Genomic DNA, 14,140 nt, shown 5'->3' with positions numbered 1-14,140 from the left:
TTCATTCAAGTTCAATCTTGAAGTTACAGCTTGTGATTTCTATGAAAATGTAACATAGATTTTAAAGAATGTGGTGGTTAGCTCCTAGGTGCTAGTGTTTCACTGAGTACTTTCTGATATTGGTCTGATAATGCGTCTTGTATTTATTAACTATTAATATTAAAACGGAGGTAACAAAAACATGGGACAAGTCAAGCACAGTTGATTTGAAGAGCAGTTTGGTTTAAAAGAGTAGCCCAAACACAGAACTAACAGAAAACCTAGAAAGTGAAAAATAAGTAATTTTTTCCAATGATTTTTTGCTACTATTTTACTGACACCTAGCGGCCTAAGTTCTTCTGTGTCAGTGCTAAAGCTATTTAATTAAAAAAAAAAAGGTAATCCTTTATATGGGGAACCTGCTGTAGAGCCACTACAAAGCTGTCCCAAATTATCGCTTTGAGCTCGCTACTATTTTGGTGGTTAAAAAAATGACTTACTGCTGCTTTTAAGAAATGGAAAATACCAAACCACAAGAAATGAGTCAGGACAAGTGTTTTTTTGTGTTTGTTTTTGTTTTGTTTTTTTTGTTGCCCTTTCTTCTCCCTTTTCTATATAACATACAGTTCAGCTGCACTGCTACACAACGACACAGAAGCTTCTCAAGATTGACAGCATGAAGTATTTATAGCTCAAAACTGTTCAAACAATGGCACCAACACAGAACTTCAGACTTCAAATGCAACAACATATCTTCCAATATCATTTACAAGAGCTTGCATTGAACATTTATAAGCTAGCAGAAACAATCTAAAATTACATTTTACCTTCATACTTATTTCAGATTTTAAAGTAGTTATATATATATTCAAATATTTAAGGGGTGAAAGATATGGCAGGAATGACTCCAGGAAGGTTCTTTTATAAGTTCTGGTTTAAATCCATATTTTTTTTTTTTCATATTTGAAGCATGCTGTTGGTCAGTGATCTTACTCTCTCAGGAAATCTTATCATGATATATTTTACCATGACACTTAGTTAAATTGCTCACACTTAGATGTACTAACACTGCCACGTATTACAGTTTTTGCTTTGGCAGAACATTCTGACAACATCCAATCCTCGTACTGTCCACTGAATCAGAAAGTCAGGAAGTTAATAATATATAATATAATTTTTTCAGCGTCCTCAGCGGTCCTAAATGTTTGTAGACATGCTGAAATTGCGCAGATGAAACTCAGCAGGGCTGTTCCTGGTACTGCCCCTCTGTGGCTGTGTTGAAGTCCTCCAGTACGGTGCGGAGGTACTCAAAGGTAGGCCGGTCCTCTGGCTGATCCGTCCAGCACAACTTCATAATGGAATACAAGGCCTCGGAGCAGTTGTCTGGACAAGGCATTCGGTATCCATTCTCCAAATTCTGGATCACTTCTGGATTGGTCATTCCTGGGAGAGGAAGAAAGGAGGATAGACAAATAACATGAATCTTCAGCTATATGAAATACTGATGTGTCTGCATGCTTTATATATTTCCCCCTTCATACAGGAATAAACCAGAGTTTGTCTCAGTTTTATGTAATAAGTAGAAATTAATATCTGGTCATTTTTTGAAAACTTAATAAATATATTAAATAGTGAATCTGCTGTGTTTTATTTTAAAAAGTTAAAAAACATTAATTGGGATAGTACAGATTAATGTAGTTAGTAGACTCATTTTGATTCAGCACAAACTTTTTTGGTACTGAGTCACTGACGCCCACTGTTGAAATGTCCACAGGACAAAGTGTGACTTTACAAACGTAAGGATACACAGACGTTTACTTATACCCTGAATATAGATCATACAAATAATGAAAGAACAAATACCTTTATCGAAATGTTTATTTAAGTGAATAAACCGTACAGATGTTGTTTACCTGGGTAAGGGATTCTCCCGTAGGTCACAATCTCGGTCAGCAAGATCCCGAAAGACCACACATCTGATTTGATGGAGAATGTGCCATAATTTATGGCTTCAGGTGCTGTCCATTTGATAGGAAACTTGGCACCTTTAAGGCAACATTAATTACATTAGTTAAAAAGGAATCTTTAACTGACACAAAAGACAAAAGATTAAGACCTGAAACACAACATGAGATACTGATGTTTTTAGACACCTATTCATAACCCCTATCCCCACTTTGACGGCAGTTTTTGCCTCTGCTCTTCAGGGTAGGCCTTAGGCCAGATGTTTATTTCCACGGATAGGCCACAAACATTAGGGTTACCACAATCTGAGTAGTGGAAAACCAGGATGGCTGGGGGGTTGGGTTTGGAGACTAACCCTAGCTGCCAAGAAAGCAAGTTTTCACTACGTATTCAAACACAGCCTACATAACAACCAATCAAATAACAGCATCCATCCGCTAAAGCAGTGGTCCTCAAACCTTTTCTATCATTCCCCATCTCAGACAAAGGTGAAATTCTGCACCCCACCATTTCCATATTGTCACCAAAAAATGGTAATAAAACAATAAACTTACACATGTAAGTTTACAATTTTCTAATTTATTCAAGTAACAGCCACTTCTATCTAAACTTAACATCAAAGTTCAAATATCCCAAAATACAGAAAGTTTAATATTTAAACTGCATCAGTTTCTCACGTTTCAATCTGTGCAAAAATGAGCAAAGGCAGGTGCAAGGGTGTAGGAGTGAGTTTGATATTGATGAGGGACACATTAGAGTCAAAGCCCACCACACATCCAAAATATGAGTTATAAGCTGATTCCTGTAAATAAATACTGCATAAATATCTTTAAGTACTACAAAGTACATGAAGTACTGCATTTATAATGATGTGGAACAGTGTTTGAGTAACATTAACATGAGGCTGAGTCCCAAACAACACACTATGGAACTTTACATACTGCCCTACAGAGAGCACTGCTAAGGGTGGTAGCTAAATATGTATTTTCGTACTATTCAGAGCAGCAGTGTACAGTTTGGGACACAACCAGAGACTAACGTTAACTTGCTGCAGTTTTAAAGCGCTTTCTCACAACCTGAAAACTGCTAATATTAACGTTCACTAACTCTCAGATCCTCCTCTGTTTCCCTAACGGTTTTATAAAGCCGCTTTTATAACTGTAATTAACCGTCATTGTTATCTGTTCTGCTCTCGTTACTGACCTCAAGCCCAGAGCTGGTGAAAACTAACTTTATAAACCAGACTCTGTGGGTGAGTAGGAGGCCAGTGAAGCAGCTTTATGTTTGAACAGGGGCCTTAATGAAGGCCTAAAGAAGACCCTTCTCAGACTCGCTGCCTAAACACGTCAGTCTAGCTCACATAGACACAGGTGTCGGATGATTAGTTACAGATCTGAGTTCATCACAGAAGTATGGGATGGGGGGTTTAGATGATCTAGGAGCTGTGGCTCCTCTGATCTTACCCTCTCTGGCTGTGTACTCGTTGTTCTCGATGAGGCGCGCTAGGCCGAAGTCAGCAATTTTACAGATGAGCTCCTCTGAGACCAGGATGTTAGCGGCCCTCAGGTCCCGGTGGATGTAGTTCTTCCGCTCGATGTATGCCATTCCATCTGCCACCTGAAGAGGGCAGCACTTCTTTAGTTAGAAAGCAGTGTGTGTGTGGGTAGGGTGTGTGTGGGCCTAAGTGACTGTTAAGACACACTAAGTTTGGAATCATTCATATAATAATTACGTACTTACATTTCTCGTAAACTCTTCACCAAATGTAAGAAATATTAATTTGAATAAAGTCCCAAAAGGATAACGTAAATGTTCCACAACTTTCTCAGGGATTTTTATAATCATCTCTGCATTTAACCTCCATCACTAAAACACTTTGAAGGCATTTATTGGCTCTAAATTCAATAAGAAAAAAGAAAACTTGCAGGGCCATATTATTACAGACATTTCCCTCTCAGTAAAGGCCTTAGTGAAGTGTGGAATGATGTGGATTGAGATGTGTGCACAACAGAGAGAGTGAGTGATGGACAGATTTCCCATGTTCCTGAGTTAGGGAGGCTCCTGCTTCCCCTCAACTGACCCTTTGACATGTACTTGTCTCCTCCACCCAGACAGCTCATTCTCTCTCTCTCTCTCTCTCTCTCTCTCTCTCTCTCTCTCTCTCTCTCTCTCTCTCTCTCTCTCTCTCTCTCTGTCCTCTTCTCCTCTCTCCCTCTGATGGCCAGTTTCCTGCTTTGCCACCTGCGGTCTGCTACTTTCTCTGTGTTTCCGTTCAGGTTGAAATTATGACTGTCAACATTTCAGCAGCTGCCCTAATAGACCAATTGCCCACTGGCCATTTGTGGACACTGTCTAGTGAATTATTTGGAAGTTTGCGTCCCTTTTCTCCAGCTGCAGCTTTCACTCCTCTGGCACATCCTATATTTAGCAAGACACTACATGTATGAACATTGCTGTTAGGATTTGATGGCAGCCAAAAGAACATTAGTGAGGTCAGGTTTAGTTCTGGACCCCAACTTGTCCCCAGTGTGAAGCTCCATCATTTGAGACAATCATTTCTCTTTTTAAACTGCTGAAGCTTAGCATGCTTGGATGAGAACAAGCCTTTAATATTACACACATTAAAATGACAAGTCTTATTCAAAAGTTTGGGGGCCATGGGCCGAAGCATATTCCAACTTATGATCCCTTTGCAGGGGATTTTTATGTTTCCTGTGTACAGAGTGTTCTGGAAGAATGTGACACAAACTATATCGGGCTCAAGACAACGTCACTGTGCCGTTTAAATGATGATTACTGCCTGTCAGCTTTGAAAAGATTTGCATGAGGGAGTGACAAATGCCAGGGCCATACTCTTGTTTTGTGTGTGTTTGTGTGAGCTTGTCATCACATTGTATTCATAATTGCTGAGCAGGAAGTGATAAAGGGCTAAAACATGTGAGATACGCATGTCTGGCAGCAGGAGCGGACAGGAGCTGAAATATGTCGGTGTGTGAGAATGTGTGTGGACAATGTTCAGTTTTGTTGGCTTTTTTTAAGACGTTTTTATATCAAGTATGATATTTTTATTCCCAAACATTTAAAGAGCCAAGAGTATTCCTTTTGGTAAAGTTACGGTTAGGTGGGGTGTTAATTAGATACAGTAATCATGTCTATTGAAAGTCACATGAATAGTGGAACCAACACCTTGTGTGTGTGTGTGTGTGTGTGTGTGTATGTGTGTTGGCATGAATGTGAAGGGGGAAATAAGTGTCACAGGTAGGTGAGAAGTGACAGTAGAAATGTATGTTTATTGTGCACATGCATGTTTGTGTAATGGCAAGGTGTTACAGTCATAGTGTTTATGGTAGTGTTTAATTTTCCACTGCTTAAAATCTCTTTCTTTTTCACTCTTGCTCTGTCAGACATCTCCAGATTGTCCCTAGGTGTGAGTGTGTGAGTGAATGTGGGAGTGTGTGTGGCTTGGAGAAGGACTGGCGCCCCCTTCAGGCTCCGGACCCAATGTGACCCAGGCCAAGATAAGCAGTTCCATCCATCCATTATCTGTACCGCTTATCCAATTTAGGGTCGCGGGGGGTCCAGAGCCTACCTGGAATCATTGGGCGCAAGGCGGGAATACACCCTGGAGGGGACGCCAGTCCTTCACAGGGCAACACAGACACACACACATTCACTCACACACTCATACCTACGGACACTTTCGAGTCGCCAATCCACCTGCAACGTGTGTTTTTGGACTGTGGGAGGAAACCGGAGCACCCGGAGGAAACCCACGCTGACACGGGGAGAACACACCAACTCCTCACAGACAGTCACCCGGAGCGGGAATCGAACCCCCAACCTCCAGGCCCCTGGAGCTGTGTGACTGCGACACTACCTGCTGCGCCACCGTGCCGCCCCAAGATAAGCAGTTACAGACAACAAATTAACTAATGAATGAGGGGGTGTTTTTTTTTTCACTTTCAAGTCAGTTAAAATGTAATTGAAAATATTCTAAGAATACCAATATATTTAGTGATGCATAGGGTTCCATTTTCCCTTTTCCATCAGTCTGGTTGTTAAGATGTCTACAAGCTGTGTTTACTCATGTTTGTAAGAGCTTAGTGATTCAGTTCAGAGCCACTTAATGAGCTTTAAAAAGAAAACTCAGCCAGGAGGGCAGAGTGCGAGTGACAAGGTTTGAAATGTAGAGCAGACTGGTGTTAGTTTTAAATTCAGTGCCTTGATTATTCCCAGGAGGGAGAAATGCCACAGTGGTACATATTGAAAACATTGGATTTGCTACAGTAATAGAATGTCTGCCTTCATTAAAAGCTTCTGTAACTGAAAAATAGCCTGCCTAGACAAGAAAAACTGGGTTAGAGAGATTTAGCTAGGCCCTAAGTCGTTGCCCAGATTTAAGGATGAATGTTAAAGGACAATAAAAGTGAGGTGGACTTGCCTGAGAGGCCATATCGATCAGAGTGTTCGTTTGCAATCTCGATCCCTCTGGAGTCTTCAGAAAATCAACCAGACTACCTGCAATGAAAGTTGACAAACATTTAGTCACAACAGTTCCAAAGAAATAATATTCTGTTAAAACACAATGGTTCGGCTCACAGATTTAACTGTGTTTATGGTTTTCAAAAAAAGGTTTAGAAAAACAATTAGATAATAAAGAAGAATGATTATATCATCTCTGCCAATGAAAAACACGTGTCTCCCAAAACAGTAATTTTACAGGAGAAGAAAAGCCTTCTTTACTTTCGGTGGAAGTGAAAGTAAAAAGATTTTATTCAAAATCATTTTGGACCATTTCGATTTGTTAATCATCATAGAATTTTCACACAGTGTGAAAGACACCTGCTGTGTTCAAATGATATAGTAAACTAAAAATCAACAAAAATTGAGATTTGTTTGGACAGAAACAGTATGCAAGTAAGCTTTTCTAACATTTGCTCATTCTCATTTAAGTACCATCCATCCATTGTCTGTAACCGTTTATCCAATTCAGGGTCGTGGCGGGTCTGGATCCTACCCGGAATCACTGGGCAAAAGGCAGGAACACCAGTCCTTCACAGTGTAAAACACACACTCACACATTCACACCTACGGACACTTTTGAGTCACCAATCCACCTACCAAAATGTGCAACATTGGGCAGCACGGTGGCTTAGTGGTTAGCACGGTCGCCTCCCATCTGGGTGGAGTTTCCATGTTCTCCCTGTGTCTGCGTGGGTTTCATCCAGGGGCTCCGGTTTCCTCCCACAGTCCAAAAACATGGAGGGTAGGTGAATTGGCTTCTCTAATAAAATGTCCTGGTGTGTGAGTGAATGAGTGTGTATGTGTGAGTGAATGTGTGTGTGGCCCTATATGGCGCTCCATTCTGGGTGAAATCCTAGTGCCCGATGCAGTCCTCCAGGTGGAGCTGCTCGAGAGTACGCTGTGCATGTTTGGCTGCCGCTTCTCGCGAGTGTGTGTGTGAATGGAGTGTTCTGAGCGTTCTGAGCAGTGTGGATTGTAAAGCATCCTTGGGTATCTAGAAAGGTGCTATATAAGTATAACGATAGATATACAGAGGAAACTGGAGCACCCGAAGGAAACCCACGCAGACAAAGAGAGAACACACTCACTCACAGACAGTCACCCAGTGAGGTGCTCAAACCCATAACCCCAGGACCCTGGAGCTGTGTGACAGTGACACTTCCTGTTGTAACGGTGTTGCCTTATATAAATACAACATGTATGAAATAGACAAAAGACAATTCTAAACTTTATACTCCACTAGAGGGCACTCTAAAACTGTTAAATGAAGAACAGCAACAAACTGCCTAGCTTAGTTAGCCAGGTCCATGCAGCTCCACTATCGACTCTTTTCCACTGTATGGTACCTACTCTACTCAGCTTGGCTCTGATTGGCTTTTTTTTTGTTTTGTTTTCCCTTTAGCACAGATTGGCCAGAGAGACTTGTCAGTCATAACAAAATGCAATCATCCAGCACAAACTTTTATCCAATGAACAATGGCAGCCCATAAAATTCAAACATTCCTTGGATGGGTGGGTGACAAAAGAATCTAGCATGAGCTGGATAGTGCAGCAAGGAGCCAAAAAGCTACTGATCTGTCTGAACTGATGTGCAGCTAAAGTTTGTTCGTTCCCAAAGAATAAAACTCGGAATAATACAAAATAAAAAAAGCTTATTATTACTGCAGATGTTACTGCACAGTTCCTGAAAGAGAATATGATTTGCAATATCCCCAGAAATATTTTGGGGGAGAGCCATTGTAGTGGGAAACCAATGAGGTACCAGGGACAAAAAAGCATATAGTAAAGTCAAGTAGAACAAGTACCATGCAGTGGAAAAGTCCCATAGGTTCTCTGTAGCTCTGCTCTTTTGCCATGTCACTGTAATCAGTTGAGCAGTATAAAACTGATTTAACATAAATTTAATTTAATTTTAAATTTTAAATGTAACCTAAATGTCCATTCATAGCAACTATTCAATTGGGTTTATGAACTGCTTTATCAATACCTGAAAAGTGAGATAATGTTCTTTCAAGGTACAAAAGATTGTCTATGGCATTTGGCAGGTGCTCTAATCTGGAGCAATTTATGATTTTTTATCAAGTTACTGCAACGGGCAAATGTAGCATTAGGAGTATTGTCCTAGGACTATTATAATTCCTGGTGTTTCTGCCTAATTAGGGAATCAAACTCTAGCCTAGAGCCCTTGAAATGGCTTGTAATGTTTTCTTTGATTATCTTTGAACTGTTAGTCCCCAGTGATTAGACATGTTGCTTTTGTCAAAGCCACAACTGTCTGACAAATGATACTTTTCAGTAATAATAGTTTGGTGGAGGTGTCATCTGACCTCATGTTAGGTCATAAATAAAGAAGTACTTAAGAATAGGCTCTGGACAAGAACAGAACATTCTCAGGAAATCCTTGTCAGTAATGTCAGTGGCTGTGTTTTTTTTTTTTTGCTGTTGCTGAAGTTTGCTGAAACATAAGATCCAGTGCCCACAGCCCTTAGTTGTTTTAAAGCACTTCCTTTAGAACACATTAGGGAAACTTCCATTGAAGTCTGGATGCAAAGAAGTAGGGATCAATGTCAATGGGTTCATTTTGGCCAATAGTTCTGTTTTTGGTTTATCTGAGCTGATAAATACTGATCAAAACTAACACCAATCTCCTTGTGTTACACTGAGATAATTATGTAATGGTGATGTTTTAAAACCCAATTTATGCTTCAGCATCTAGCCTATGCTGTAGGAAATGCAATGACACATTAATTGAGTAATTGAGGCAGAGCAGACAGAGTTCCTTCTCGGGAAAAAGCCAGTGAGGCCAGAGATGCCATGTCTCTCAACGAGATTAATTGGTAGCGGATTTTTTGCTGGCAATGCAAGAAAAGAAGTTGGTCTGCTCATCCATGCTGTACTATGGAGCCTTTCGAGAAAGAGACTGTGTGCCAAACCAGGGCATCGCATGAGACAGTAACATGCACTGAAACCAGGAAGAAAACTAAAAGATGTCAGGATGTCAATGACAGCTCAGGCTGAATTACAGAACTGCAGCTATTGCTAACGAAGCTGGAGCTTCCCTTGGAGGCTTGCAGCCCATGTGGCCCACAACAAAGATGGGTAGCATGGGCCGTGTTTGGAAAAAAAAGGAAAAAAGTTTGAGACATAAATTGTTTTTAGCTGCTACTGTTACTGAGAGACTTTGGGCTGATAAAAATGAAATAAATGTTAGCAAAAAACTTGAACCTAAAGCTAATGCTAGCAAGAGAGTGAAGATTAGCCATGGGCCTGTAGCTAGTGATCCTGAGCAAGCTCAAGCTAACAATGGGCCTGAGAGACATTCTGTGGCTGGGCAAACTAAAGCTGACAGTGGGGCTAAGAGACAGCCTGGATAGTCAGTCAGTGAATGTGTGAATATGTGTAACCCTTCAATGGACTCGCCACCTCCAGGGTGTGTTCCCGCCTTTGTGCCCAGTGCCTCCGCCATTACAGACAATGAATGAATTAATTAATTTAATCTTAATTAATTTAACATACATGTTTACTTATTATTAATTTTTATGAATATACAAGCCCTAGATGCAATTAAACCAGAAGTCCTCAAACTTGCTTATATCTGTGATATGAGTTTTTCCCCATTTGTTTTCCATTGGATTCTGGGGAAATAGTGCCATCATTACCATATTCAAAAACAACTTGCTCCAAGTATGCATTGTGAATTTTCAGTACACTCAACCTTGACATTAGTAACCATATTACATACTACACACTCAAAAACAAGTTGGTATCAAGTCTGAAATTGAGACACAGCCTTTATTCAAACCAAGTTAAATATGGTCACATCCATACTGGAGAGTGAACCACAATAAAAAATAAAATATTTCATATATATGTTGTGCTATGTTTTAATGTTTTAATGTTGGCTTGTCAAAGGCCAGAGACCAACAGCTGAGCTGATTGTGCCTGCAGACTCGTGGCTACAGAACAAAAAGGTCATGAGATTTGTGGCAGTGGGCCAGCATTGTACAAGCTTCTCTAAAGGAGACACAAAGCTGGCCCATTCACTGCAACCCGTCACTAACACCCAGCTCCGAACAGCTTTGAAGGAGCTTTTGTTATTTTGTCTCGATGGGAGGCCTCTGAGGCATAGTTCTGGTACAGGCAAGTTACTATTATGGGTTTTGGAAATGCACACCTGTATCGACAATGACCATTGATGACTTGCTCTTGAATGTAAGAGCTGAATCATGCCACAAACTGGTCTACAGCCTCACTGGGGTCTATAAGTGCACTGTATGCACATGGCAGACACACTTATCCAGAAGGACTTTTAGTCATATTAGAGTTGAATTCTAAGGTGAATTGTTAACAGTCTTGTATCTGTTTTTTTTATTGGTGTAGTATACTGCTCCTGCCTGAGCTAAGCATAGAACCATGACACGCATCTTCTGTGAGGAAAGCAGCTGTCATCCCCTATGTCATACCAACTGCTGCAATTTGTTGCAAAAAATGGTTAGCATCTTAATATAAAGCTTTTTGTTTCATATTAGTCAAGTATAGGCTGATCGTTGGTCCACACCTCTAATAGAAAGGGAATTTTCTGTAATCAGTTTTGATCAATAATCAGTATTGAAAGTTTAGAATAAGAGGAGCAGACAATGCACTGGTGAGTTGGAGGCATCCATTGTTAGATTACACAAGTGTGGGATTTAAACTTTTCAAATGACCTGTTCTCGGTATGCAGCCAATAACTACATTTCCAAGCAGTTACTGAGTCAGGATACTCAAGACTGCCTTAAAACCTTTAACACAGTTATGGATGAGATGTCAACAAACATGCCTTTATAGTGATGTTTGTTTTGTTTAGGTGTTGATTGCCCTAATGTACCAATTTTCAGAGATAATCATCCCATTTAAGGCTGCTAAGACTTTTTTCTTTTTAGGATCAAATAGGTAGAACAAGGGACGCCCAGGCCTGAGGAAAAAAAGAATCAGATAGCTTGTTTTCGTTTCTCGAAAAGGTAGGTGTGTGGTGTGAGGTGTGTGTGAGTATGTGTCAGAAATACAGCATAATCAGCACCATCCCCCTCCATATTAAATGCCAGACAAGTATGATCTAGACCAGCTCAAAATTGCTTTCAATAGTGGAACCTACCCAGAGTTCAGTCTATACACCCAGTGTTGACTACGTTAATGCTAGATAGCTCATTGTTGTTTGATGTCCACTTATCAACAAACTGCATTGAATATCCAAACGATTATAGACACCCATTATAATCAATGAAATCATCTACCTTAAGGTCCATCCATTGCCGTTTAAAGGAGCAATCAGTAATATATTTACTATTCTCAGTCATAAAATGTCCAGGGTGTGTGATCATAGATTAAGGAAAAAGTGAGGCCAATATATCCTCTTTCAGAAGTGCCGGGTTTGGAGTGGAGCTCTACTGGAGTTTCAGCTTGAGATACCGCCCTCTATCCAATCAAATTACAGTCCAAACTTGCCAGGTACACAAACATAGTGTCCTGCAGCCATGAAGTGACCAAGTGAACAGAATACATTGTTCTGCCTCTGAGTCAAATGAGCATTTCTGATCAGAGTCAGTGGTTCTCTACACACTTTTTGAAATAGAATTGGTTTCATTATATGTAATATTCTGAGGTTAATAAACAACTTTGGGCTTTGTATTTGCATCAATATAGCATCCTATATTGAATGAATGAATAATAAATCCTTGGGCAAGACTCCAAATAATACAATCACCTCCATCTGTAACATGATAAAAATAGTATGAAAAATGCTGTAACCATAAGTGTAATGTAAAACTACAAACTTAATGTAAACTAAGCTGTTAATGTTCTTTCAAACATGGTAGTTATCTCTCACCTTTCTCCATGTACTCAGTGATAATATAGATGGGCTCCTGTGTGACCACGGCAAACAGACGGACGAGGCGAGGGTGCTGCAGAGTCTTCATCAGGTTTGCTTCAGCCAGGAAGGCCTCGATGGACATAGTGCCTGGCTTCAGACTCTTAATGGCGACTCTTCGGCTGTTATTGTACAGGCCTAGGGAGAGAAAAAAGGGCTGCTGTTATACTGAAGCAGGGATGTAGCCTTTTGAGCCATCAGTCTGAAGGCTGCACTTCAGTGCCTTTTTTATGGAATGCCAAAAAAAAGAAATTTTGGGCTTGATGATGCCTTAGCCATCTGAGGCCAGAAGTCCAGTGTAGTGTGGCCCTTACATTCTCTGAGTGGGTTTGACTGCACTTAGTATTCTCCTCCAAGCATGTGGAGTTGCAAAGATGTAGTAATAGTGACTTGTTGTAAAATTGTATAAAAACATTCTATATTAGTGTTAATCTTTGATTAAGCTTGTGTCATAGCAAAAATATGCTGAATAAATAGCAGCTCTGTGTAAAAATGATGTGAAGTGTGTGAAAAATGTCCCATCCAAGCCAAAATACTTATGTAAGCAAGTGATATCATCAGTTTTGACTTTAATACAACACTAAAACTTCCTGTCTAGCACTGCCTAAGGAAAGAGTATTAATAAAAAGAATGAAATGATCTGGTCAGAATAATTATAATACACAAATGCCACAAACATGAACAGGAAATACACCCAGAATGAATCTGGACTCTCAATATAAAGAACTAAAGCTAAAGATTGAACTTATATAAAAACTTGCTTTGATTAAAACTTCAAAGTAATGTTGTGTAATCAGATTTCTTTCATGAAACCCATAGTTGGAAACTGCAGAATCAGCACAACCCCCACCCCCAACAAAAACACATACACACACACATACAGAGAGATAGAGAGAAAGAAACAGTATCGAAGCATTTTAACTCAGGAAGTGATATTTAAAAGTGACATTTATGATTGTAATAAACAATACTTTATATTAAATCCAGCAGATTTCAGGAGAGTTTCCACAGCATTTGCTAGATCTCCACTTTGTTTGCATGCTGGAATCCGGGCTAATGTGTTTACAAAGCCCTAGTGTCTGTAAATGGGTAAAAATACACACTGGTTCTGTCTGGTATGCTAGTTTTTTTTTCTTTCTCTGCTCATGGCAGGGGCATCTGGAGTTATTTTAGGGAACGGAGAGAACTCCAAATGTTGAAAAGCATGAACCAAGATGAGGATATTGCTCTAATACTGCTCCATAAGTGGATAAAACTGACTTATATTTGCTGTTTCAAATCACTTAAGGTGGAAACATCTCCAAATTTGGGAGATGGCTAACTGTATTACTGAAATTGCTAAAAAACTAAACAACTCAAGTTACAAAAGAGTCTCTGTGGTAATTCAAACAGTGAATAAAAACTTAGACAAGTTCAACTTCAGCCACATATAAACAGCATTTTTCCCCTCCCCCACACTGTTCCACATTTAAAGACACTGAGCTTCTTAATGTAAACAACCAGAGAGAAATGTGTTTTCCCATAAACATAAACACCCCCTTTAATGTATATTTCTGGATTGCAAATGACATTCTGACCACTTTCAAAGTTCTTGCATAGTGCAAAATCATTCCAGTGGATGTAGTCTAACTGCTTTACCGCTAACCTCTAAGAAGCTTTATACACATTTAACCAACACTTGGACTGGGGCATTGTGACTGTAGGCTGTTACATTATTGACCCTATCATTTCATACAAATTTTTATGTAGATTATAGTGTATAAT

General features: G+C 39.9%; 1 protein-coding gene across 1 annotated transcript in view; it reads right to left on the bottom strand.

Annotated features, from left to right (window-relative positions):
- Nucleotides 1-37: 37 nt before the first annotated feature.
- Nucleotides 38-14,140, bottom strand: part of lck (LCK proto-oncogene, Src family tyrosine kinase) — a 31,730-nt gene continuing 17,627 nt past the window's right edge. The window contains exons 9-13 of the mRNA XM_066671426.1: nucleotides 12,335-12,514; nucleotides 6,386-6,462; nucleotides 3,408-3,561; nucleotides 1,893-2,024; nucleotides 38-1,422 (exon numbers count right to left, since the gene is read on the bottom strand). Coding sequence (XP_066527523.1) covers nucleotides 1,217-1,422; nucleotides 1,893-2,024; nucleotides 3,408-3,561; nucleotides 6,386-6,462; nucleotides 12,335-12,514 — 749 coding nt within the window. The 3' untranslated portion in view covers nucleotides 38-1,216. The remainder of the gene's footprint in view (nucleotides 1,423-1,892; nucleotides 2,025-3,407; nucleotides 3,562-6,385; nucleotides 6,463-12,334; nucleotides 12,515-14,140) is intronic.

This window comes from Hoplias malabaricus, chromosome 1, assembly GCF_029633855.1.
Source record: "Hoplias malabaricus isolate fHopMal1 chromosome 1, fHopMal1.hap1, whole genome shotgun sequence".
Lineage (NCBI taxonomy): Eukaryota > Metazoa > Chordata > Actinopteri > Characiformes > Erythrinidae > Hoplias > Hoplias malabaricus.
This window is presented reverse-complemented; position numbering and strand designations above follow the sequence as displayed.